Here is a 26,448-nt window from a genome sequence, read left to right on the forward strand (position 1 = left end):
AAAAACTCATGATTTTAAGCCAAATAGTAAACTAGTGGGAGAGCGAGGAGGGAAAGATTCATATTTTCCTTCTGGTTTCTGAGCCTTTAGAGGTCACATTTTCAAGCTTTTCACTAGAAACTTTTTTTTAAAATATATGTAAACAGAGTCTCACGTAATCATAACTTCAGGGGCTGTGAGCTGAAAGAAAACTCCATTTAGCATGAGAATTGGCAAAGCAGCAAAACCCTGATCATACAGGACTGTACATACTGACTTTCCTCATGCAGGGTCCAGTGAGGCTGGTGTTTATGTCAATGTTCTTCATATTTATTTGTTTGAAAAAATAAAAAGGAAAACAAAATTGCTTTATAATAGTGGGTTTTGTTTTGTTTTAAGATATGGTTGCATCAAGAGGCCCTGACTGTAATCAAGGTCCCATTGTGCTAGAGCAGGGCCCCATCACGCCAGGCACTATACAGACCCCCTCTGATATTCGGGCCCACCCCAGTCATGCTGGGTGCTGCAAATACACACAATAACAGTGCCTGCAGTGAAGAGTTTACAGTCTGAACAAACAAAGGAAGGATCATCATCTCCATTTTGCATCTGAGGGAAGTGAGGCACTGAGAGATTAAGTGACTTATTCAAGTCTGTGGCAGAGTTCAGAATTGAACCTATATTGACTGATTCTAGTCCCAGGCAGTAATCTCATTTCAAACAGCACCGAGGCAAAAACGGCAAGGACTCAGAGCTGGAAAAAACCCTTTAGAATTGGGACTGTATTTCATTTCATGTTTGTACAGCACTTAGCACAATAGAGACCAGATCTTGATTGGATGTCTCAGAGCAAGACTGTAATAAAAAATAACTGAGTCCATGTATGAGCCCACCTCAAACAGGATGCTGGACTAGCTGGTCAAGTGATGCAGTCTGCCAACTCCTATGAGCCAAAACCAGGATATAATCTCACCTGAGACAGAATGGAATCAGATACTAAACTGATGGAATAGGCACCTCTGAAGTAATAAAAAAAAAAAAGTTTGGCAGAGAAGTTTCTGAATCTCTATAATGATTTTATGTGCAATAATATTTGCAATAGCTTATGTACCAAGGACAATAAAAATCCCATGATTCTTTCAGCATGGCATCTTCTCCTACAACCCTCTCCTGCTCTACACTATTATGGCACTAAGAAAATCTTAGGTCTTTAATAATTTTTTCTTGCTTTTCTTGGAATTCCCTGTAACATCTCCACAGCTCTGGTAGATGACTGGAACTCATCCCAATACAGCATGCTGCCATCATTTGATTTGTGTCCTAATTTAAAGTAGTGAATTGTTATTTAAAATCATCAGGGCTATATTCTGATCTCACTTGGAACTGGGTAAAAGTAGGCTAACTCCCTTGTGTTAAATGAAACCTCGCTCCAGATTTACACCTGCATACGTAGAATAAGGATCTGATCATCTGACTCCAGCCAGTTGTGTATAATGTTATTATAGGGAAAACATCGTTAAAAAAAAGAGGCAGCATGTTTCCCTGTCAAGAAAGAACGGGCTTGTGGCACTACATTAGGTCTGAAATAAAGTGGGGAAGGAAACTGTTTTCCTGGTTCATGAACATTTAAAAAACGTTTTCCATTCCGTACTGGGACAAAACCAAGGCATGTTTGTAAAAACCAGCCCAAGAGAGCAAGAGCACAGATCCCCCATTCCAGAACAGTCAACAGCCCACTAGTGAGCAGGGATGGGGGACCCAGTTTCAGGTCCCTGCTCTGCCTCACTTAGACAGGGCTATCGATTATTCTGAGCTCTGTCTCACATTTCCACCCTGGACTGGAGAAACCTCTTTCAATGAAAGTTTAACTGAAGCAGATACATTCCCGCAAAAGTTTCTGTTTTGGCTGTTTAGCATTTTCTGGCAAAAAGCTGTTTTAATGCAAAATATCCAACTAGCTCTCATCACAAGAAACCTGGGTTTAATTCCTAGCTCTGCTACAGACTCCATGTGTGACTAATCTCTCTGCACGTGTAAAATGAGAGGATTATTTCCCACCTTCTCCCACTTCGTATCTATCTTTTCTATTTAGGCCCCAACCTTGCAAAGACATATGCACATTAACTTTACACACTGCGAATAAATCCCACGGATTTGGAATGCTGACGGTGCATAAAGTTAAGCATCTGCAACAGTCTTGCCTGGATCAGGCCCTGGATTGTAAAATCTTTAAGGCAGGGATTGTCTCTCACCATGTTGTCTATGGCACCCTGCTCAATGGTACCCCCAAGCTAAGTTGGGTCCTCTAGGTGATAGAAGGTTAACATTACTAGAGTAGAGCCTACAGGTCCCCAAACTAGATCAGCACCCATTGTGTTAGGCACTGTATAGACAAAGGAAGAGACAGTCCCTACCCACAAGAGTTTACAGTCTATATAGGGAAGTGAGCACCAACCGATCAATCGCGATCGAATGGTTGATCCTGGAGACTCTCCCAGCCGATTGCAATCTTTGGCTGGAGCAGGGCTGCCACTAAGGCAGGCCCCCTGTATGCTTCAGCCCTACACCACTCCCAGAAGCAGGCAGCATGCCCTCGCAGTTCTAGGGGAGGGGGACAGCAGGGGTCTCTGCATGCTGCTCCTGCCTGCAAGCACCACGCCCGCAGCTCCCATTGGTCGGGAATGGGGAACTGTGGCCAATGGGAGCTGCGGGAGCAGTGCCGGGAGAGAGGGGCAGCGCACGGAGCCACGTGCCCGCAGGGGCATGTTGGCCCCTTCTGGGAGCGGCGTGGGTCCAGGGGAGGCAGTGATCCTGCATTAGCCCCGCCCAAGGTAAGCATTGCCTGGCAGGAGACTGCTCCTGGAGCTAGCACCCCACACCACCTCCTGCCCCCCCAATCCTGCTCCTGCCCCCCATTGCCCAGCCCCAGCCCTGACCCCTCTCCCAGAGCCAGCACCCCATGCCCCCTCCTGCACCCCAACACTCTGCCCTAGCCGGATCCCCCTCCTGCATCTAAATTCCCTCCCAGAGCCCGCACCCCCTCCTGCACCCCAACACTCTGCCCCAGCCCGGAGCCCCCTCCTTCACCCAAACTCCCCCCCAGAGCTTGCACCCCCTCCTGCCCCAGGCTCAGCCCAGAGTCCCGTCCCACACTCTAAACCTCTTGGCCCCAGCCCAGAGCCCTCTCCCAAACCCCAACCCTCTGTCCCAGCCTGGTGAGAGTAAGCAAGGGTGGTGGGGAGCGAGCGAAGGAGGGGGGGCATGGAGTGAGCGAAGCAGGGTAGATCCTGGGGTGCACTTAAATTCTAAAAGTGATCTGTTTATGTAAAAAGGTTGGAGACCACTGATATAGTCAAAGGGTGGGAAGGGAAACAGGAGCACAGAGGGGAAGGGAGTTGCTCAAGGCCACACGCAGCAGAGCCGAGTACAGAACTCATGTATCCTGAGTCCCAGTACAGTGCCACTGGGCCATGCTGCCATACAGACTGCAATGGCCAGACAAAATATTTTTAGTGGAAGGTGTTGGGACTATGCAGTGCATGATTTGGTTTCAATTGAATCTGGTCCTAAAAGCATTACAGCAGAAGGAAAGAACAAAGGAGGTGAAGGGGGAGAATGAGTTAATAAAATCCACTTCCCCCACCCTGCACTGAGCCACACTGAAGTCGCAGCTTCTTCTATCCCCCTTAGACTGAATACTTGACCCTGTCTTACCTGCAGCTGCTGTTTTTTGCCATTAAGATACAAGGATGCAAATCTTTGGAGACAGCTAGCATTGCAGGGAAGTCATCCTGTATTAACACACACCCTTCCCCAACAGTGACATGATCCTACTTTTAACAAATAGAAAAAAGAATTATATACATAGACAAGCATCCTCTAACAGTTCTAGGAATTTGAATGTTTACCAATGAGAGCAGGATGGAGAACAGTCAGTGCTAGGAAGTTCAATGTTCTTAGAGCCGTAACACACACTTGGGGAGACAGGACACCTGGGTTCTATTCCTGGTTCTGGGAATGGGGTCTAGTGGTTAGAGCAGGAGGGCTGGGAGCCAGGACTCTGAGGTTCTACGTTTAGCTCTGGGAGAGGAGTGGGGTCTAGTGGTTAGGCATGGGGTATGGGGTGCACGTGCGCTATCTCTGCAGTAAACACCCAAAGGATTTCCATCAATAAGGTTGCACAAGCACCCTATGATAAAAACTTCTTTCCCCTGATAACACCTTCCTGGGTATCTGAGGCACAACACAGGCAGAATTGCAGCATATTGTATCTAGTGGTTTGGAGCCACCTTAAAGTCTTTCACTGTCCCTTTGTGTCCATATGATATTGTGCTGTAACCAGAGCTTCATGAAGTACAATAGGCACATGTTTAAGGATCTGGCAGCCTAATGACAATTCATCCCAATGATGCATCCGATTTAGTGCTATCAGTGTCTTCAGGGTGTGTTTGATGGATGCGTTGATGTCCCCATATCTCATGTGGGACCAATGAATTATAAAATAGCACTGGATAGCTGAAAGTAGAAAGCTTGCACAGCCTGTACATGCCTCTCCCTTCTGCATCAATTCTGCTCCAGCACTGGAGTTGAATTGAGATACTGGCCTGGCACTCAGAACATTTGGATTCAAGTCCTAGTTCTGCCACTGACTCCTTGTGACACCCTGGGAAAATACTTCTCTCTGGGCTTGAGTTTCCAATGCGTAAAATGGGAAACCATCATCCTTCCTTTGCTTATTTAGAATGCAAACTCTTTGGGGGCAGATACCATCTCTTTGTTCTGCACTTGTATAGCACCTAGCCAGGGCCGGTGCAACCACTAGGCTAACTAGGTAGTCACCTAAGGCACCAAGTGGTCGGGGGCGGCGGTGGAGCGGAGGTAAGTTGGGGCAGGAAGGCGCGGGGAGGGCCGCCTGCAGCAAGTAATGTTGGGGGGGCACACACAGGGGAACGGCTCCCCGCCCCAGCTCACCTCTGCACCACCGCCTCCCCTGAGCACCGCCCCGTTCTGCTTCTCTCCCTCCCAGGGTTGCGTGCCAAACAGCTGATTGGCGCCGCAAGCCTGGGAGGCGGGAGAAGCGGCGGTGTGCTCAGGGAGGAGGTGGAGCAGAGGTGAACTGGGGCGGGGATCTGCCTGGGTCGAGGGGAGGGAGGGAGGGAGGGGGTGGCGGGGAGCTGCCGCAGGGGGGGCTGCAGCAGGGAGCTGCTGCAGGGGAGGCGCCTCGGGTGTGGGGGAGAGGGGGTGGCACAAGGTGGAATTTTTGCCTAGGGTGTGAAACCTCCTTGCACCTGCCCTGCACCTAGCACAAGCTGCCCCTAGTCTATAACTAGGGCTTCTGTGTGATACTGCAATACAAATAATAGCTTCAGACTCCAATCTAGAGCATTCATTACTTTTAAAGGGGAAGAAAGCTTTTTCTAATACGCTGGATGGCCCAGATTCAGCAAGGTAGATATCTAAGCATGATGGCAAATTGGAGAGGTTGCAGAGAAGAGCCCCAAAACAATTCGAGGGATGGAAAAAATGTCTTATGCTGGGAGAGTTAAAGTGCTCATTCTGGTTAGCTTCTAAAAAAAGGAGACAGAGGTGACTTGATTATGGTGTCTAAGTATTTTCATGTGGAGAAAATACCAGGTACTAAATGGCTCCTTAAACTAGCAGAGCAAGGCACAACATTAAACATTAGAAGTTAAAGCCAGGTTCTAGTTAAGGGAGGAGTTAATGCAGGGCAGTCCTTTGCCCTGTGTTATACAGGAGGTCAGACTAGATAATCACAATGCTCCCTTTTGTCCTTATGTTAAATTGAACTTAGAAATAAAGCACTATTAAGGATGATTATCCACTGGAACAAACTCGCAAAGGAAGTTGTGGATTCTCCGTCTCGACATCTTTAAACCAAGACTGGAGGCCTTTCTGGAAGATGTTTTAGCCAAGCACAAGTCACTGGAATCACCACAAGAGTCACTGAGTGAAGTTCTCTAGCTTGTGCTATGCAGGTTAAAGTAGATGATGTAATAGGACCTTCTGGCCTTAAAATCTATGAAAGTGATCTCCTTTGACCATTCTCCTGCCTAGACGTTAGACCAGTTTAAGAACCTTGCTGAATCAGGACCTAACAAAGGGATGTGGAAAACAGAAAGATGGAATACACAACACTTTTACCTGAACAGCTTTCCCTGGAGAACTGCACAGTAAACTCAGAAGCACCCCCAGCATCTAATCTCACAGCATCTGTATCAGTAACAAATAAGGCAGCTTAAAATGAGAGATCCGTGTAAAAATGTTTATTTACTAATGTTTTTTTAATACAGTACCTTAAAAAAATTACACACCTTGGCTCCAATTAAAGTGGGGAGGAAAGGGGGAAAAAAGGGAATCTTAACAGCAGCAAAAAATTCCCATTTGTTTTTTACTCTGTAAATTAAAAAAACCCAAACCCAAAATATGCTTCTGAGACTTTGCGATTTAATTAGGTTACTGAAATGGAAAAACACAAAAGTCCACTATTCTCAATACATAATTGGCTGTTAATGCATGTGTGAATGTGCGTGCATGTATGTGGGAGTGAGGGAGGCAGCTTGCTAACTCAGAGGGAAAAGCTGTGAAAGTCAGTCAAAGAAGAAAACTAACTCAGCAGCAGGTGGCTTTCCCTACTCAGAACTGTTTGACATTTCTCCTCCAAGAGGGGGCAGGGGAAGCAGCATCATAAAGAATAGAGGAAATCAAGCTGACACCTCCCCCCCCCCCCGCATCACACACCCTGAAAAACACTACAAGGTGAAAGCACAGAAATGAGCTATATAATATTCCCCATCCCAAACCTAAAGAGCCTCCTTATGGGAAACCAATGTATCTGGAACACATCTGACCTGAGCGCTGAATTCCCATTGCAAGGAGAGCTACACACAAATTTAAGAAAAGTAACCCACCCCAAAGTGACAAGAGAGAGGGGTTTAACAAGCCATTTTGGTGTTTTTTTGGGGTGGGCAGGATAAGACACACATGTGATACTTTGCAGGGGATTGTGGTCTGTCCAAGACAAGACACTCAGGACCCTGCAGTGCTGGCGAGAGCTGCTGGGGACGGCCAATTTCAGTTTGGGCAACAGCTCCCCAGTTAGCCAAGCAAGGAAGATTTGCTCAGTGACTGAGCCCCATTTATTAGGAGGCTCTGGATGGAATCAGAGGCAAAAAGGATTTCTGCCTCTGCCTGCATTGAATCCCCACCCACTTCAGCTTCAGTCGTTCATAAGAGTGGATAAGGTAATGAAGTGGGCAAAGCTATGCTTCCCTTTTCAGGTGGCTTCCAACCACAGCCACTGCTGAGTGGATACAGGATTTCAAACAAATGCAGACATGTCACTGTTGTGCAAGTATGGAGGGAGTGGGGTCTTTTATTTAATATTTCCATCTGAAGTAGTGCTCAGAACGGGTCTGGACTGACCATCTACTTTTAGCCACGTAAGGGACAGCATGGCAAACATCCTCATTGTGCCACAATGTCCAGTCTACATGGCCTCCTTGATCCTGGCATGTGTGTGTTACACTGGATTGAGACCCACAAAACTCATTTCATACAGGCCACCAAATCACCAGTGGCTGGTAATGGCTTCTGATTGCTACCAGCTTGGGCTAGATTTGAACCAGTGACCTAGTGGTGAACAAAAGTCCTCCCATTCACCATCCCCTGAGCCATCCAGCCCCTTTTGTACAGGTGAAGTGTTTTTTTTTAAATGCATTTCTAGTGAGCAAGGAAGAACGTAAAAAGGGATTTTGGAGGTAGGTTTGAAGTCGATTTAGAAAAAACAGGCACATTATTCAACACAACCCTTTTGTGTCACCCTTCCAAAGATGCTTCATCCTATACTAGGGCTGTACAACAAAAATCATCCCATGCACCTTGACCCCTGCTACTGAAAACAGCGATGCCTGGAGGGCTTCAAAAGGTCACCAGTGGGTTCCAAGTCACATGATACAATGAGATTCCTGCAGCGCGGAAACAAAAATAGCAAGGAGGGAGGGAGAGGGATCCTTATTTTCCAAGAGAGGGAGAGCCCAGCAGCAAGCTGGGAGAAGAAACTGGCTTCTTTTCCTCCATCGTCGAGCAGAGCAAGGTCCTGAAATGAGCCAGCTCAGCCTTTAACAACACACCATGGCATGGGGCGATGAGTCCCTGCTGGCATGCATTCATACCCATTGACCGGCTGGAACAGGCACTCCCAAGTCTTGGGCATGCAGCTCCCTTGCATAGGCACATTAACTGGAGCGACAAAGGGATCTGCAAATCAAAAGACTAGTCCATCTGCACTTTGTTCCATGGAAACACCAGTGGTCTCTGCTTGTTCTGAACCCACAGTCCCAAACCATCCTCCTCCTATCAGGAGGCATGGTGCTGCCATTGCTACAACACGGGAGGACTCAAGCCTCTTGCAGGGATGGCGACCATACAGCTTCGGGATGGGACTCAGGAGTCCGGGACAAAAGCTCCAACTGTAGTTTCATTATCCTAATGATATGAAAAGCTAAACCATCACCAAAAGCCAGGACGGCAGGCTTTGTAGGTTAAAAACATAATAGGCAAAACTCCATTAAAATGCTTGAGTGCAGAGGATGTACATGGGAAGGGCCAACTTACGCATTTGGACTATGTTAAGGCAGCAGTGAAGAATCCTAAGGACCATCCCTTTCTCCTCTCAAGGATTGAGTCTGTAAAAGAGGCCGAAGCAGACCTTTTCCAAAATAACCTGGTGAAAGTTTAAACCCTGTGTGACCATTAGAACCTGGAACTATGGGATGCTGAGTGTAGTTTTACAGGACAGGTATAAAAACACCATCAAGCTGAGGTACTGTAGGGTCTATGGGTTTGACTCTGATCTCAGTCAGACAAGCATAAACCAAGAGACAATGGAGTCACTTCATATTTAAACTGGTTTGACTCAGGTGGAAATCAAAGGCCTTCTCTACACTGGGATATTGATCCATAGTTGATATTATCTGACAAACAAGGGATACCACACCCTCACCCACACATTGGATCCCTTTCTACCAGTGCTGGAATCAATTCTCTAGCAGGCAGTGTTGAAAACAGTGTGGTCCAGTCACCTATACCAGTCAAACCACTTTCAACTCGTGGAAGGAGGAGGCGATCAGTGATCGATACCCTACTATCAACCAGGGACAACCACTGCTTCCTGTCTATACTAGGAGAAGTGTGTGGACTTAAACCCACTAATTAGAGTAAGCGGAGGAGGAGAAGGAGGATTTGGGACACGAAGAATGTCTGGAGCCATTTCCCTTTACCTGACAGGCTGATTTTTCTCAGACAGATTTGTAGCATAAGAGCGTGGATGACGGGAGCCCTGGAGATGGCTGCTAACTCGGTAGTGCTGAATGGCAAAGCAGACTCAGGAATAGGTGTCATTTAAATGAGGATGTAAGACCCCTTTTCTCCTATGGCGCTTCTTTCTGCAGTTCCTGCACTGGAGAGTCCAAGAGACACCTTTCACCAGGATGAATAAGGCGATTCTCCCTCCTATACAGAGAGGAGATTCCTGTTTGTTGTGTCTCATCTGCGTGCTAGGATTGGTTTTGCCTTCAGTGAGGGTCAAGCATTGGTTCATGCTATGTATGTTTGAAGCAGTGCTTAGACAGAGGCAGAAACGCAACCACCACCAAGGGACAGCCTTGCGTACAAGACTTCACCTGATATGGTGGGGGAAGTGGATCCACTTCTAACCCCAGGCCAGGATGGATCTTCTGGTAACAGGCAGAGTCCAATCTGCTTTGGGAAGGAGAGAAATTCAACAAAAAGGAACCCAAAAAAACACGGGAAAGGTTAAACCATTAAAAAAAAAAAGGGGGCGGGGGAGGGGACAGAAAAAGTAACAGAGCCCTGTATGTAATGAGTGACTGGAGGTTACTCTACTGAGCCACGCTTTGCCCTCCAACCCAAAACCGAATCAAGAGGAGTTCTGGTTCTGATAGATTGACGCTTTCTCCTTCAGCAAATCCAGACACAAGTGACAGCTCCAGCTCCCTGCAAGAAGAGGTGAAAACTCAGTAACTAGGCTTTCCCAGAATGCTTAGTGAACTGCATATGTCTGAGGGGGCAATTTGCCTGCTGCTGAAATGTGGCCAGCTCCAGGGTGGAACACAGCAGCTGTTTAACAGGACAATAATCTGTTGTTCTAACATTGCTCTAACAGGCAATGCTATCTAGGGTGCCAAACTGGGGTCTATTTCCAGCTCTGCCACTGACCTACTGTGTGACCTTGGGCAAGTCACTTCCCCTCTCTGTACAACTATTTCCTCTCCCAGCCATTGTTTATTTAGAATGCAAGTGCTTTGGGTCAGGAGCTGCCTCACTATGGGTTTGTCCACACAGTGTTCATACTGCTTTAAACTATACCAGTCTGAAAATATTATAGCTAAAGCCGCACAACCCCCTAGTATGGGAACAGTTCTACCGGTGCCTCACGCCAGTAGTTTATTCCAGGATCTTGGTTGGGGCCTCTAGATATTAACAAACTACTAATAATAATGCATATGCGATAACAGGTCCCAATCTCTCGAGCCCTCAACCTCTACCACCATACTAACAACAATCTTGGCTGAGCCCCCAAGGTGCTACCATAATATTACCAATAGTGCACATACAGTAACAAGGCCCAGATCTTGGTTGGGGCATCCTAGGGACTACTGGGGGTGGGTGGAGGGTGGGAGGGGTTATGATATTGCTACCCTTACTTCTGTTCTGCTGCTGGCGGTGCTGCCTTCAGAACTGGGCAGCTGGAGAGTGGTGGCTGCTGGCTGAGAGCGTAACTCTGTAGGCAGAGCCACCACCAGCAACAGCGCAGAAGTAGGGATGTATGGTATGGTATTGCCACCTTACTTTTGCGCTGCTGCCTGCAGAACTAGGCCCTTAGTCAGCAGCCACCACTCTCCGGCTGTCCAGCTCTGAAGGCAATGCAGAAATGAGGGTGGCATGGTATGGTGTTGCCACTCTTACTTCTGTGCTACTGCTGGCAGGGCACTGCCTTCAGAGCTGGGCTCCCGACTAACAGCCGCCACTCTCTGGCCACCCAGCTCTGAAGGCAGCACAGAAATGAGGGTGGCAATACCACGACCCCCCTAAAATAACCTTGTGACCCTCCTGCAACTTCCTCTTGGGTCAGGACCCCCAATTTGAGAAATGCTGGTCTCCCTCGTAAAATAAGTATTGTATAGGGGGAAAGCACACAAAAGACCAGATTTCACAGTATGTGATGCATTTTTCATAGTCATGAATTTGGGAGGGCCCTAAACATATCCTAGCAGGTGTTAATCCAAGACTATGTGCTCCCAGTATGCTAGGAAACAAAGCCCCCAAGGTCTTCAGATATTCCTCCATCTAGATAACATTAAGTGAGAGAATTAAAAGGCAATTTAAAATTAACATGGGTGAATCTAGACCGGAGATTGCTTCTGGCTGCTCAACTGTAACCAGTTTGCTTTGAAACCATGAATCAGTGCACTGTGCAAGGAAAGGTGGGGCTGGTGGAAAATCTGGACTCTGCCACTGTACTCTTGATTTTGCTACCAATGCAGAAATGTTTCCACACTTGGCAGGATGCTGTCCCCATACTTCCTTCCTCAGGATGCCTAATGACATTCCTACCACATCCCAGTTGGCATAGAGACAGTGATGATTTAGTACCAGGAGAATCTACTGGAGCGGGCACTGCCCGGAGAAGGTGTATCTGACTATTTTGACAGCAGGCTGAGGGAGGGAGGTCCACAGACCTCATCTAATCTGACCTCGTGCATGCGACAGACCAAAAAATTTCACAGATTCTGATGTAAGCAGAAACATCTCTGATCAGTTTCAATGGGAGTTGCACCTGTTTCCTCCAAGGCTGAATTTGTTGGCCCTTGTATACAAATCCCCCCTTTTAAAACTCAATATTGGATGTTTTTCTAGCAGATCTGCTCCAACTCAAACATCAACTAATTCAGGATAGTCCCACGGCCAGTGACATACACAAGGTCAGACTAGTTGGATCACAGTGGTCCCTTCTGGTCTTGGAATCTGACTCTAAGAAAGCCAAGGAAAGTTATGGGGAACTTGGAGTATTTGTGCAGCACCTAGCATAATGGGGTTCTGTCCCATGACTGGGCCTCCTAGGGGATACCCACAATACGAATAAGTAGAGTCCCAACCGAACCCTACACTTAGCGCAGTGTTCCCTTCAGCACAAGATCCTACACAAACCACTTAGCACATTTGTCAGTTTAAGAGGCACCCAGGACTGGAATAAGTAAGAGGGGGTGCTGCTGCAAATTAGAACTGTGGGGCACTAGGCGGGGGAAGGAATAACTTAGTCAGCAGAGGGATCCGTGGGTTAGGATCATAGGGGATCAGCAGAGCTACCTGCGTCAGGGAGCTCAGAGCTGAAATAGCAAGCGAGGCTGCGCAGCAAGTCTGAGGGACCTTGGCAGAGCTAGCCAGGCCCAGAATAGTAGGGGATGTTATACGGGATTCAGAAATATGTGGGAGAAAGTTGCACACTTCCTGCTCGCATCATGCCCAATGCTATCGATCACTAGTGCTTAGAACCAAAATCAGAATTCTAAAGAGAAACAAGAGTGGGCCAAGGAGCACTACATTTACCTTCGGGTGGCTCTGACATGGGCGGAGTTAGACAGTACATGTGATACCCACGATCACAATCGTCACAGAAGAGCAGCTGGTCCTAAGCAGAGGGGGGAGGAAAATAAAGGAAAATTCGGATGATTCAACACAGCTTCACAAAAGGGCTCTATTTACAAATCACAGCATGATTCTGCCATCCCACAAAGAACAACAGAGGGCGCTTTAGTGACATGCAAGTCTAACCAATCCCTCAGGGTCTTCACCAAAGATTAGACCTGCCACATTTGACACTAAAAGCATAAGCCTGTACCACCTGAGCCACAGAAGTAACTCCATTAGCTGATAGCAGTAGCAGATTCCTATGTGAAACAGCCACTGAAGAGGTCCGTGTAACACCTGCAGGGCTGGATCAAAGCATAGGTGCTGACTCCGCAGATGCACCGGGGCTGGAGCACCCATGGGAAAAATTAGTGGGTGCAGAGCTAAGCTCCCTTCCCTCCGCCCCTCCTCCTCCTCCTCCCCCCCCCACCCCTGAGAGTGCCGCGTCCCCACTCCTCCACCTACCTCCCAGCATTTCCCACCCAGACGCTTCCAAACAGCTGTTTGGCGGCATTAGCATGCTCCGGGAGGGAGAGGGAGGAGCAAGAACGTGGTGCACTCAGGGGAGGAGGCAGGGAAGAGGCGGGGCAGGGATTTGGGGAAGGAGTTGGAATAGGGGCAGGGAGGGGGCAGAGTTGCAGCGGGGACTTTGGGGAAGGGTTGGCAGAGGCATGGCAGGGGCGGGGCTTCATGGAAGGGGTGGAGTGGGGGCAGGGAGCGGGTCAAGCACCCAGGGGAAAGAGGGGAAGTCGGCGCCTATGCTCACATGCCTAGGGTCCTGGCTCTTAGATTCATGTTAAAAGGTCAGGATTTTAGGTTTTGATTTTCTACCCTTTGGGACTGCAAAACAAATTCTGATAGCGTGACCTGAATGTGATGCAGAGACGTCTGCCTGAGTCTGCAGAGAGCCTGAGACATTAGCTCTGAAAGGATGGAGCTTCTCCACAGGTGACTAACGTAGCGATGCCTGCCTGAGTCTGTGGGGAGCCGATTAATGGCTCTGAGAGCAGAGCTGCCTCATGTGTAACCAATACAGCCTGCCTGTATCTGCAGAGATCCTTAGGTAATGGGAGAAGCAACCACCAAAACTAGTGAGGAAGCCACATTGCCCAATTGGAGTAGAACAGGTCCCCTGACCTGGGGGAGAGGGCGATGTGATGGTACACCTGCGGTCTCAAGCTGCATTACTCCAACCTGGAACACACACTCCCCGAGAGCCTACCTTGGACATTATCCATAATCCCACCTCCCAGGTAGTCTCCATTCAGAATTTAAACTCCCACAGTAAACTTCATTCCAAAGATTATTCTCCTGTCTCTGCCAAAACTGTGCAAGCTGCTGCTCTCGCTGTGCAGCATGGCGAGATGTAGGCAGACAATACTTGGGGAGATAATTTCTGGACACAAATGGCATGTACCCCTCAGGGCTTGCTGGTCCCCTCTTTAAGCCCCTGTTTGCAGCTGTGGATGCCCAAAGTGTCAAGCTTGCTCTGCCAGGATCGATCTCGCCAGCACCGAAGGGTACTCACATCGTTCTCCGAGGTGCCACAGATGTTGCAGCATTTACACTCGATGCACTGCCAACGGTACGTCTTCACTGCAGCCATCATAACCGGAGTGAACTGGAGGCAAGAAGGGTGCCCTGCCAAGGGGGATGAAATAAAGCCACACATGGATGTTAGACATGTCAGGCCTGGACAAGTGGCAAGAGTTCAGAGAAGCAAAAGAAATGGAAATGAAGCATGAAACATAAGGAGGCAGGAAGATATATACAGGTTATTTCCAAATAGCAGCAACTGCAATGGTGACAGCTCTTGCCCCCAGAGAGGGGGAAACAGAGAAGGAGCAGTGCTAGACAAGGAATGAAGTAGAAACAAGAGAGACGCTGCTCCAGACAGCAACAGAGGAGAAGGCTCTCCAGCTAACAGGAGAGCAGGGTAAAGAAACAGACAGATGGGGATGCTGAAGCACGGAGCGGAGAAGTGACATGCTCATGGTCACACAGACAGTCAGTGGCAGAGCCAATAGTTTAACCCAGGAGTCCTGACTTCCAGTCTCCCACTGCTCTAACCACTAAAGACCATTCTCATTCTACAGCTGGATATGGAATCTAGAGGTCCTGAATCCCAGGCCTCTTCTTGCTCTAACCCTCTCCCCCTCCAAAGCTGGGAACATAACCTAGGAGCACTGACTCATAGTCCCCCGGCTCCTCCTTCAGCTGTCTTAGGTGGGACAAAAGAAACCAGGTAGCTAAAAGATTGCACTGGCCCTAAATAAAAGAGCAGAAATGCTCCTGGCTCTGGGAAGAGAGACATCAGCTTCCCATCATGCATCACTGCAGCCACCCCATGGGACAAATAAGGGGGCATCCAGCATAAAGAACAACCCCAACTCAGTGAAGTGAAGCAGCAGCAACACCTCATGCTGGACCATGGGCATCCAGCCTCTTGAATGCAGGTATTGCAAATCAAAGTACCTGATCGTCCGCAGTCCGAACATGACACCAGCTCCTCCGGGTGCCCAGTCTTCTTATTGATTTTTGAGTCTCCCAGGCAGAAGTCACAGTAATTGTTGGGCAAAGCCAAGCCATCAGGACCTTTCTTGGCTGTATGGAGAAGAGCCAACCCCACCCCACCAGAGAAAAGGTTATTTAGAGTGAGCAATGACACCTAGAAGGCGAACATTCAACGAGATTCCTGTAGGGACTTTGGCCCACATAAGCTTTCAGATGCAGCAGAGAGGAGGTCACAGCGTAGCAGATGTACCCACTTCTAGATCCCTGCATGGATACAAATTGTATATCTATGGATATAAAGCAGATACCCATGGAGATGAAGGGCTCTAGTGACAATGAGTGAGACCAGCTGGGCCATGGCTAGCGACCAGGCCAGGAACAGCAACAGCAAAAGCAGCAGCATGATGGGCCGCCACTCACAGGAGCCAGCACCCAGCCTGGCAGCTCCTCTGGTGTGGCTGTACTGCCCCCAGCCCTACCCACTGGGGCAGGCACAAGGATCACCAACAGCTGTCCCTGGTCATGCTACTGTGCGCAAACAGCTCGCACACTCCTGGACAGGAGTCCCTTCCATGCAGCAGTGTGCATCTCTTGTCCAAGAGCGTGCAAGCCACTTTCACATATTAGCTTTCGCCGCTGGTTTCGCTCGTTGTTGCTAGAGCCTACAACTCCGCAGATATCCACAGGTAAAAAGCGAATATAAATTTTGTCTCTGCAGTACCTTTCATTTGCGGATCTCAAAGCACTTTACAAACACAAAGCCTCACAAATCTGCATGTAACAAAGGTAACTGTTCTTTTACCTGTGTTATGCAAAGGTAGACAGACACAGAGAGGGGAAGCGTTTCACCTAACACACAGCTAGTTGGGGCAGAGGTAGAAAAAGAATCCAGGAATCTTGAGTTGTGGTTTGGCTAATCTAACCACTCTGCTAATTCCTCCAACCTAGATTACATTGGTTCCCACGGATCCCACGTGTCTCAGCTCCCTTCTCTAACACACTATGCTCCTAGAGCCAGGGACAGAACCAAGGAGTCCTGACTGAGCCCCTCTTGTTCTAGCCTTCTAGACCCCCCGCTTCCCTCCTAGAGGTGGAGATAGACCACAGGAGTCCCAGTCATAGTCTTGGTTCCCTCACCACTACCTTCTGGCCCTAAGGCTACAGAAGAGCCAGGAAACACAGGAGATGGGGTCAAGTCAGGGGCTAATGGTCTTACACTTCTGCTCCTCAGATCTCTGAGAGACGGGCGTCGGGGGCTGCGAATCTTCCTTATCCTCCCCCTCCTCCTCGGCCAGATGGGAGTGAGCATAGTGGTAACTGAGCCCAGGGCGGTTCTTGTAACGCTTCCCACAGACTGCAAAAGAAAATGGGGATGGGTCTGTGCTCCTGGCAGGCACCCGAGCCACAAACATCCCTGCTCATGTGCAACCCCCCAGATCTCTGAGACAGCCCTTCCCAACCCACCCTTCTCCTGAAGACACAGCAGTTAACAGTGTAGAACAGCCAGCATGGCTTCAGGAGGCTGCTTCATGAGCCAGCAGACTCATAGTTTGGCCAGACCCCGAGAAGCCATGGGCATTTCTACCTTTGCTGACTGTAAGCCATAAATCCTTCTACTTTCCCCCTACCTCTCCTCCTTGCCCAGTAAATCTTCATGGGGATGAGAAAGCTTTGTCCAGAACAAGCCAAGCCATGAAACACAGAAGGAAATTCCCCATCTTCTCTTGGGTTTAAACCTGCCTAACTCTGAAATTCAGGCCTGAGCCTCCTAAAGGTGGTGTCTCCTTGGATGCATCGTTTCTCGGATCAAGAGACACTGGAACCAAGCTGAAGGCATCCCACACAGACTCTCGGAAAGCAACCACCACATTATCCCCACACACACTTCTGTTGCCTCTGCCTGCTTTGCTGTCCCTAAAAGGCAGCTGCTTTACAGCCACAGGGCGTAGAGAAAAGGCCTGTTTTCTATGCAATAAACCAACCTCCCTTGCAGGGCTGGAAGTAGAGAGCATAATGCCCCTGGAATTGGGAGCCACTTCCCCAGTCTACATTCCTTTCTTACCATTTACCCCTGATATTGTTTGGTACCAGAATGGCAGCCTCAGAGACCAAAGCCCACGGAACAGGTACAGCGCAGGCAGCATCAGCACAAGTTTCTCCCACACCCTCTGGCCACAAGACAGCCAGGACAAGTCCTACTGTGAAGGGACCACTGTGGGGTGGCAGACTGAGATGTCAAGTCTTCATGGCATATCCACTGGCCTCTCAGCGTCAACAGAAGGCTTCTGAGAGCTGGCGCCACTGGGAACTGGCCTGAGGCCAACCTGACTCATTTCATGTACTAGCGAACAATCAGCAGTCAGATGGTAGCTGCTTTTGGTCATCACCAACAGCCTAGGCTGTATTCGAACTGGTGAGCTGGAAGTGAGGGGCTTGTATTCTACCCCACATCCTGAGCCACCTGGTACCCGTTATAGCAATTACATCTTGCTTAAAACAGAACTGGGGATGGGGGCTGGGACAGACACGGCAGTTTTTCTGTTGCAATCCACTCCCTTTGTGCCACTGGAGTGGGAACCTCCTACAAGACTACAGCTTGGGAAACCCTCAGTAGCCAGAGCTGGCTCTTATGCCTCCCTCTTTGCAGTTCCCAGCATAGGGGTGGTGTGCGTGTCTCCCTCTCAGGAGTGGCTGGAGCACAATGTGCTGCTGCCATCCCCAGCTGGCACATGGTTCCTCAGTGATCATGCCAAGCATTCCCCCTAGCTTGCTCTCATTTGCTTTGGCGGTGGAAGCTGGGCCACCGTAGAGGATCTACCCTTGCATGCAAAGATCCCTAACTTGGCCGTCTTGTTTTATCCCACTTAACCCAGTGAGACAAAACCCCCAAATCCCACTTATCGATGCCACCAAGCAGCTGAGGCAGAAGGGCAGTAAGCAAAATGTTCAGAAGAGTTCTTAGAAGAGCCTAAATCCCACTGAGCTTCAATGAGACTTGGCTTCCCTAAGTCACTTTTGAACCAGGGCTTATTTGAACCAGGCACTGTTCCCACTATAAAGGGTTTGTCAGAGCAGCTCTATCAATAGAGCTTCATCAGTAACCCCTCCCTAGGCCATGTCTACACTAGGGATTTTGACCTGCATAATAGCTATGTCAGTCAGCGATACAAAGAGGGGAGATCGCTGACCGATAAAGCCATGCTGGCAGAAGTCCCTAGTATCATCAAACCAGCAAAGCCGTACTTTTACTGATACAGCTTGTTTTGTTCAGGGGGAATCTGGGTGTGCGTGTTGGTTTTACTGTGCTGGGATAGCGCTGTCCATGCTAGGAGTGATTTGTCAGTGTAGTATATAGACTGAAACCCACCCAACTCGTTTCATATGCCGGCCTCCCAACCACAGTCAGATGAGGACTGCTTTCAGTCACAATGACCCAGACTGGATTCGAACTAGTGGTAAGGGGTTTGGTATTCTAGCCCCACTCTGAGACAGCATGTGTCCATTATATCTATTACATTCTGCTTGAAACAAAACTGGGGAGGGGGGAACAATAAAGCACCCCCAGCGTGGACATGGGCTTTAGTGGAGATGCAACCTATACCATCAAAAAAAAAAAAAAAGAGTTCTTTTGACAGTATAACTTATACTAAGTCCTCGAACGAAATAAGCTAGGATTTTTTTTGCTGGTATAGTATGTCTACACTAAAGATTTTACCGGCACAGCTTGTTGGTTACGGGTCACTTCTAATTGACATAGGTAGGCCAGAAATACTTTTCAGTGTGGGCCATGCCTTAGGCTCCTAAGTCACTTAGTTGCTTTGGATAACTTTACTTAAAATCCCTATTACCCACGCTTACTAGTGGGTGGGAATGGAGTCCTGGCTGGATAACAAGGAGGAGAGAGGCAGGGAGCACTAAGGGAAAGCGATGAAGCTTAAACTGGGTCTTGGAGAAGGATGGATTAATTGGAGCTTGCCAAGATTTGCCCGGAAAAGCAAAGCTGGGGACAAGAGAAAGACCAAGCCTCTTCGTTATTTAACTAAAGACCTGGATCTAGCAAAGAAAGGGGAAAAAAGGCAAATCCCTCTAAAACCACTTTAAGCCACCGTCAATTTACATAGCGATTGAAATGCCCATTTGCCAAAGGGAATTATTGCTCTCTTAGCTCTGTGTAAACACAAGTACAAACCAGGCCTGGCTAGCTCCTCCAGCAGCACTGTTCTCTGGATACTTCTGCCGTGGCAGGGATCTTGCACACACTGGCTTAGATGGAATGAAATTGGACTCTGAGCAGTCATTGGGAAAGCCAGGGTTATGGTTAGCTTCTTGATGGCTGGCCTCTAGTCTAGGCAATACCACATTATAAGTATTTAATAGTCATGTCAATGAGAATTAAAATGTCTATTCTTTATTCTGCATATTTCATTCAAAGACCCCAATGCACTTGACAAAGGGGGATATTTATCCACCACTTTATAGATAACAGAAATTAAGACCCTTGCAAAGATCATGCAGAGTCTCCGACGTCAGAGTCTGAAGCAGAACTCAGGAGTTCTTACTTCCACCCCCACTTTGTTCTAACCACTATATCCCACTCCCCTCCTGGAGCTAGGAAGCCTGACTCCTCCTCTCCTCCCCTCCCCACTCCAACCCATTAGACCACCACTCACCCCTCCTGGAGGTAGGACTAGAGCCCTGAGGGTTCTGACTCTCAAGCCCTGGCTGTAACCAGACAATACTGTTGCACCACAGAGAACAGAGGCAGCAGAGTGGCTGGGGGAGGGTAGGAGAGCCCATACGCTGAATTTCTCTTCACTACAGATGCCACGTAACAAATGATGGGTGATCAGGCCCCATGTGAGGAGTTTAATGAGGTCACTGAAGTATGCACTGTTACAGAAAATTGCAGACCCATAACTTTGCTCATCAAATATTTAACAGAGACTGCAAATTCCAGAGCCCCAGCCAACGCACTGGCTTGCCCAGGAGCCTTTTGGACCTGGTGTTGCATTAATATCTAATCCCGGCTGTGGAAGAAAAGGGAAGCATTTGGCAGAGCCATGCAGGTGCAGCTTAAGCGAGACGGGGTAGCATATTAGCTAGGAGGCACAGGAGCCCAGTGAGTCAAAAAAGCCACCATAAGTCTAAGCTAAGAGGCGGAATGGCAGCATAAGTAAAAACCAATTTGACTCTCATTACACCATCATTTACCAGCTGGGCATGTGTCACTGGTGTCCTTGCCAGGCCAGGAGGCATTGCTACAGCAGCCAACAGGGACCAGTTCAAGCCATCCCACCCCCTTCAGAATTTTGAGGACAATGGTCAACACCCCACATGATGTCATTCATTCAAACATCTTGCAGTTTTAAGGGACCCATAACATCTCCATTTCTCAAAAGGCATCGCCTGTGATAACCCAGAACCCCTAGTATAAAGATGGTCCTTATGTTTCAGAGGAGGCCTAGCCAGCACCATCACAGAGGGAGAGAAATCATGCTTTTTTTTAAGTACATATATTTGAGACAAAATCTCAATGGCAGTTGATAACCTTTGACCCTCATCCAGAGTCTGACATGGCCGGGTTCTGACAGAGTAAAAGCACAGTGCCTATTCCAGTAGCAATATACTTTGGCATTCCTTGAAGAAAAAGAGTCATGCCTCAGCCATTCCAGAGTGGGTTTGATTTATCACATGAATTTACTGCTGGCGAAAAGGGCCAGATTGACATCCCAAGACAGTGAGGCCTCTTTGCATCCACAGCACCAGGAACAGCTGGGCAAATTTCTCCCCGCACTGTGGGCAAGAAGGAAGATTTTCAAAAGCAACTAGCAATTTTGAATACCCTGTTTGAGACATCTTTGAGGGGCCTGATTTTAAGCAAGTGCGTGGGCCCAACCTCTGAAAAACAACTAGTCTGACAAGGGAACTTGATAAGTTTATGATCAGGCTAACATGACAGAGCTGCCTGAGATAGCAGGGACTGGACTCAATGAACCAGGAGGTCCTCCTTAGTGTAATGTTCTGAAAATCAGGTCCCTTTAATAAGGACGCTCAGGTTGGGCAACCCAAGATTACCAGTCACGTTTGAAAACCCTGGCCAAAGTGAAAGGGGAAGCTCAGTCTCCATGGCCCATTAATCCATGGCCTCTAAGGCAACAGGAGAGCCAATCTGTGCCAACTGTGGTGGCGGTTTGGTTTGATTTTTCTTGGTGCTCTGGATTGAGACCCCACTCCAAAGAGTTTTAAAACTAACATTCCAGGAGAACAAAGTCAGGAGGAAATAAAAAAAGCAGACAGAGAGAATGGACTACCTCGGTCGGGAGGTTTCAAGGTATGCTTTTGTTTGTAACTATCTGAAATACAGAAAGAGAATAATGAGAAAAAAGGTGAACACACCATAGGTCACACACATGGCAAGCAACAGAGAGCAGAGTGATTTTAAAAGGAGAAAATAGGAAAAAATACTGCTTAATTTTCTTAAAAAACTGGTGACAATTCTACCAGGACAGTAGGAAGGAGAGAGAGAAGTAACTGCAAAAACTCAGGATTTTGTACATTCTTTTGCCAATTTAAAGTTCAGAACTGCAGGAATAGCCGCTCCCTTGGGTTGCTTAAGCTTTTCCAGTGGCATTCCCACTGACAGCTAGGAAGGAAATAACAGCATAGAACTCTGCAAGGGGCAGCATGGGACGAGTTCTTGGGGGACGTAGTGGCTGCTACCAAATCAGAAACGGAGTCACACACAACAGGGACGTCATAGAAATCCCATTTACTTGCCCTAGACACGCGCTTGATGTATTCATTCCCGGCAGGGCTAGTATGCCTTTCTGTTGCCAATAAAATTAATTACTGAAATTGAATCCCATTAGAGCTAAAATTAGCTCTCCCACACCACAAATGTGGCATGAAAACCATGTTTCGTGGCCAGAGCATGGACCAAAAGGTCTTTAGGACAACAATCAGCAGAGCAGCGACTATATCTCCAGTAGGACAGAATTGATCCCTGCCCTCCAGCTGAACTATGAGGTCTGAGAAGAGGGAGAGGACAAAGTAATTGGATTCCACAAACCCTGCAGCAAACAGATAGCTGAGTCATGTATTGAATAGCATAGGGAAGGGTGGGTAGGGCTTTTCCAGGCCCATAAAACAGACTGAACCTAGAAATCAAAGACAGGAACCCTGGTTAGTGGGAATGAGACCTCCGTGTTCATTCTCCCCACTACCCATACCCATACAATCAAGAGGCAATTCTCACCATTAGATTCAGAGACCCTGGCTGGACATTAATATGGAGCTCTGACAGCTCCTTGCAGCCGAACAAAAAAGTAACATGTTGGCACTGCTGCCAGAAATGCCGCTCACACCTGTGGTGCAGGCTAAAGTGTTGCAAGAATGCAAGCGGAGTGACCAGCCGTTTCATGCAGTCCAGACATCTGCAATGGCCTCCTTGCTTAGTGAACATTCTGCTGGAGTAGGAGAACCTACCCCCAATGCCAGATATTGCATATGTCCTTCCAGGAAAAAAAACAAACAAACTGTGGATTCTCCGCACCCAGCAGAAATGACAGATCTGGATTAGGACTATGGCTCCAGTAAAAACAAAGAAGGGGGAACTTACAAGTCCTCTAAATATTCTCAGATCCACCTTCATTTTGAATGACTATCACACCCCTGCAAAAATCACATCCTGCCCACAATGGATCCTGGAACACTACTCCCTTCAAAAGCTCACTCCAAAAGCAAATACATTGGAGACAGGTTGGTCCCAGAGTACAGACTACAGGGAGACAAGCGCTTTTCATACTCACTGTCGCAGGCATAAGGTTTATCTCTATCTTCTAATATGGCTGCATCCAGCTTCTTCCGAGCACCACTGACACCTTTACCCTGGGAACCAGAAAACATATCAGTAAAGTGCCATCGCCAAGACATTTGCTTCTAGAATTTAGTCATTCTTATGCCACCAAACTAGCTGACAGTCCATAAGGGACTAGTCAAAGGGGCTCCTGCATGCCTGTAGTTAAGCTAACAAAATAAGCAATCAAATAGCGCCCCTTAGTGGTCTTTGCCTAAGATAATTTATAGATTTTAAGGCCAGAATGGACCATTAGATCATCTAATTTGACCTGTGTAACTCAGACTGGAGAATTCTGGCCAATTACACAAGTTACTGGGCTCAATTCATGGGTTTCACTAAAGCTTCTTCCAAAAAAGTATCCAGTCTGGATTTGCAGACACCAAGAGATGGAGAATTCCCCACTTCCCCTGAGAGTTTGTTCAACGGCTAACCACTCTCACTGTGAAAAACGTGTGCCTTATTTCTAATATGAATTTGTCTGGCTTTAACATCTAGCCATTGGTTCTTGTTCTGCCTTTCTCCACTAGGTTAAAGACCCCTTTAGTAAACTGGGATTTTCTCCCTGTAAAGGACATATACACCCTAAATCAATTCACTTTTCAAATCTCCTTTTTGATAAGCTACACAGACCTTTTAGGGAATGTCTACACTCAGTATGCCTACCCTCCTAAGAGTATGTCCCAGAGCCAGAGCTCCAGCCCAAGCTTTAATGTCTACACTGGAATTTTACAGCCCCACCACCTGAGCCCCACAAGTCTGAGTCAGCTGACTTGGGCCAGCCACAGGTGTTTAATTGTAGCATAGACATACCCTAAGTCTCTCCATGCATGTTCACCAGCTATCAATCACCTCCCTCCTACTCACTACTCCCTATTTATACATTCAAGTAGATCACATGCCAGGCAAGAACTGGACTTGGAGACCAACACAAAGTGGGTCACAGATTAAAACAATCAGATTTTCTCAGGAAATTCAAAGAACCACATTAAAGTGAACTAAGACGTGGTTATTTACCCAGTTGATCCAGCCCAGCTACCAGAGTCTGACTATCCCTTGAGAGATTTTCCCATTTTCTGAACATGAGACAGAGACTGTGATAATATAATAATGACTATTCTCTAAACTCATGCTTCAGGGCTTCAGCCCTGCATGGGTTAGGAAGGAATTTTTTTTCCCTCCGATACTCAATTATTATCTATTTTGGTTTTCTTCCATCTTTCTCTGAGATCAGCCACTGGAGGACACCCATTGGGGTGGACTGGCACTCTGAGATGGTTCAGAGGATCCTGTGTCTTTCACACCTGGCTGATGTGCCTTTTCCAAATGTTCAGGGTCTAACTGATCACCAGATTTGGGGTTGGGAAGGCATATTCCCCCAGGACAGACTGGAAGGGACTTCAGGAGGTTTTCATCTTCCTCTGCAGCATGAGGTATGGATCATCTACCAGGATCATCTGGACATGTCTCACCTAATTAATTCCCTACCATTAAGCATTGGTGGCACCTCCCTCTCTCCTGAAGCACACAACAGTTTAGTTTCCTGAGGACTAAAATGCTTTGGCTTAACTGAAGTCAATGTGGCCACTGCAGGAGTGATTGGCTGGCTGAAATTAAATAGCCTGTACTATATAGGAGGTCAGACTAGATGATCTAATGGTTGCTTCTAGCCATAAAGTCTATGGAACTGAAAAAGAAGTGAACCAGCAGTAGTAATCACCCAGAACATATAACCCACAGGTGAGTTCTCATTAAAATTCTTTCCAGACAACATTGCAACAGCATTTGAGCAATTGTTTCAGCGCTCTCCTGACTGGTCTACTGTGAGACTGTAGTATGTATGTCCCACCTTCATCAGTGCAACTCCAATGGACATTTCAACTGCTGCATCATCTAGATCAGGGGTTCTCAAACTGGAGGTCGGGACCCCCCAGGGGGTCACAAGCTGTCAGCCTCCACCCCAAACCCTGCTTTGTCTCCAGCATTTATAATGGTGTTAAATATATTAAAAAGTGTTTTTAATTTATAAAGGGGTCACACTCAGAGGCTTGCTATGTGAAAGGGGTCACCAATACAAAAGTTTGAGAACCATTGATCTAGACCCTATCTGATGACATGATGGCAAAAATGCACATGATGTTGTCTAATCCAGGCTCTTGGCATTGCTAGCACCAGTCGTAGTGAGACAGTGGGAGGTTTGGGAAGGGCTGGGCAACCAGCCTAGGGTTTTCAAACAGGGAGCCAGGTACCCAAATCCCACTGAAATTCAGCTGAGTTCCCCTAGGCTTCTTTGGAAATCCCAGCCCTATTTCTTAACATTGTGGCAACGTGTTCTGTAACCGTGTTGGGTGTGGATATACATAGTATTGAAAATGGTTTACAACATGATCACAAACATTAATGGTGACCTTTACAGCGAGCATTGGTATATCAGACTTCAGGAGAAATTCATAGGGCAGACTCAGCACAGTCACTAGGCTGGGCCCATCGAGACCCACAACACCATAACTCATCCAGCTGGCATTACCTTGGCTTTGCCCTTGCCTCGTCGCTTTGGTGTATCCTCTTCATAGTCTTCATCATCCAGATCATCCAGGAAGTCATCAGGTTCAAGGATCCGCTGTAGAGGGGAGAGGGTTTATTGTAGGGGGGAAAAAAAACTTGGCATGGTTTGGGAAAGAAAGAAATGGAGAATGGACAGTGACGTTAGAACCTGGCTGAGGGATGTCCACCAGAAGCTACAAACACACAGGGAGGAGTAAGTGGCATATATGAGGGGGTGGGAATTTTCAGGTACATTTTACTCCCAATCACACCAAAGAGAAGGCTGGTCTTGTGGTTACAGAACCAGGCTGTGATTCAGAAGACCTGGCCCTCAGCTCCTGGATCCACTATGGACCTTGGATGAGTCTCTCAGTCCCCAATTCTGCATGAAACTTTTAAAGTTAGCCACACATTAAGTACCGAGTAGTGATTTTTTTTTTTTTTTAAAGTGCAGGAATTTAATCCAGGGGCACATAAAACATCATAGCCAAGAAGCTTATTGCAGAACAGACTCAGTGATGAGAGAACTGCAGTGCCAAGGAACACTGCTCATTCCAAACTGGGAGCTACTGGAAAAGGCCCTATAAAAATGCCCTGCTAGGGGAGTAAGAGAGAAAAATTAATTACTATGGAGCAGATTCTCTATTCTCACCATTAGAGGAAGAGACACAAAAGTGATTGCCTTCTCCTTTAATGCATGCTTGGATGGAGGAAGTAGGGATGATACAATGTGTAGCAGATTTTGCTATCCCCAAAGTACTTAATTGTAACAAACAGAGTATAAGTAATGGTGGCTAATTATGGATTACTGTGACCACTGCCCATCA

General features: G+C 47.6%; 1 protein-coding gene across 6 annotated transcripts in view; it reads right to left on the bottom strand.

The window, feature by feature from the left end:
- Positions 1-6,248: 6,248 nt before the first annotated feature.
- Positions 6,249-26,448, bottom strand: part of DPF2 (double PHD fingers 2) — a 43,686-nt gene continuing 23,486 nt past the window's right edge. For 2 of the 6 annotated variants that reach the window (XM_077821095.1, XM_077821099.1), the window contains exons 5-12: positions 25,605-25,697; positions 23,031-23,109; positions 21,534-21,575; positions 16,439-16,576; positions 15,184-15,312; positions 14,237-14,349; positions 12,628-12,709; positions 6,249-10,014 (exon numbers count right to left, since the gene is read on the bottom strand). In XM_077821095.1, coding sequence (XP_077677221.1) covers positions 9,938-10,014; positions 12,628-12,709; positions 14,237-14,349; positions 15,184-15,312; positions 16,439-16,576; positions 21,534-21,575; positions 23,031-23,109; positions 25,605-25,697 — 753 coding nt within the window. In that variant the 3' untranslated portion in view covers positions 6,249-9,937. The remainder of the gene's footprint in view (positions 10,015-12,627; positions 12,710-14,236; positions 14,350-15,183; positions 15,313-16,438; positions 16,577-21,533; positions 21,576-23,030; positions 23,110-25,604; positions 25,698-26,448) is intronic. The other 4 variants (XM_077821098.1, XM_077821100.1, XM_077821097.1 and 1 more) reach the window with 3 other exon arrangements.

Source organism: Eretmochelys imbricata, chromosome 7 (genome assembly GCF_965152235.1).
Source record: "Eretmochelys imbricata isolate rEreImb1 chromosome 7, rEreImb1.hap1, whole genome shotgun sequence".
Taxonomy (NCBI): Eukaryota; Metazoa; Chordata; order Testudines; family Cheloniidae; genus Eretmochelys; species Eretmochelys imbricata.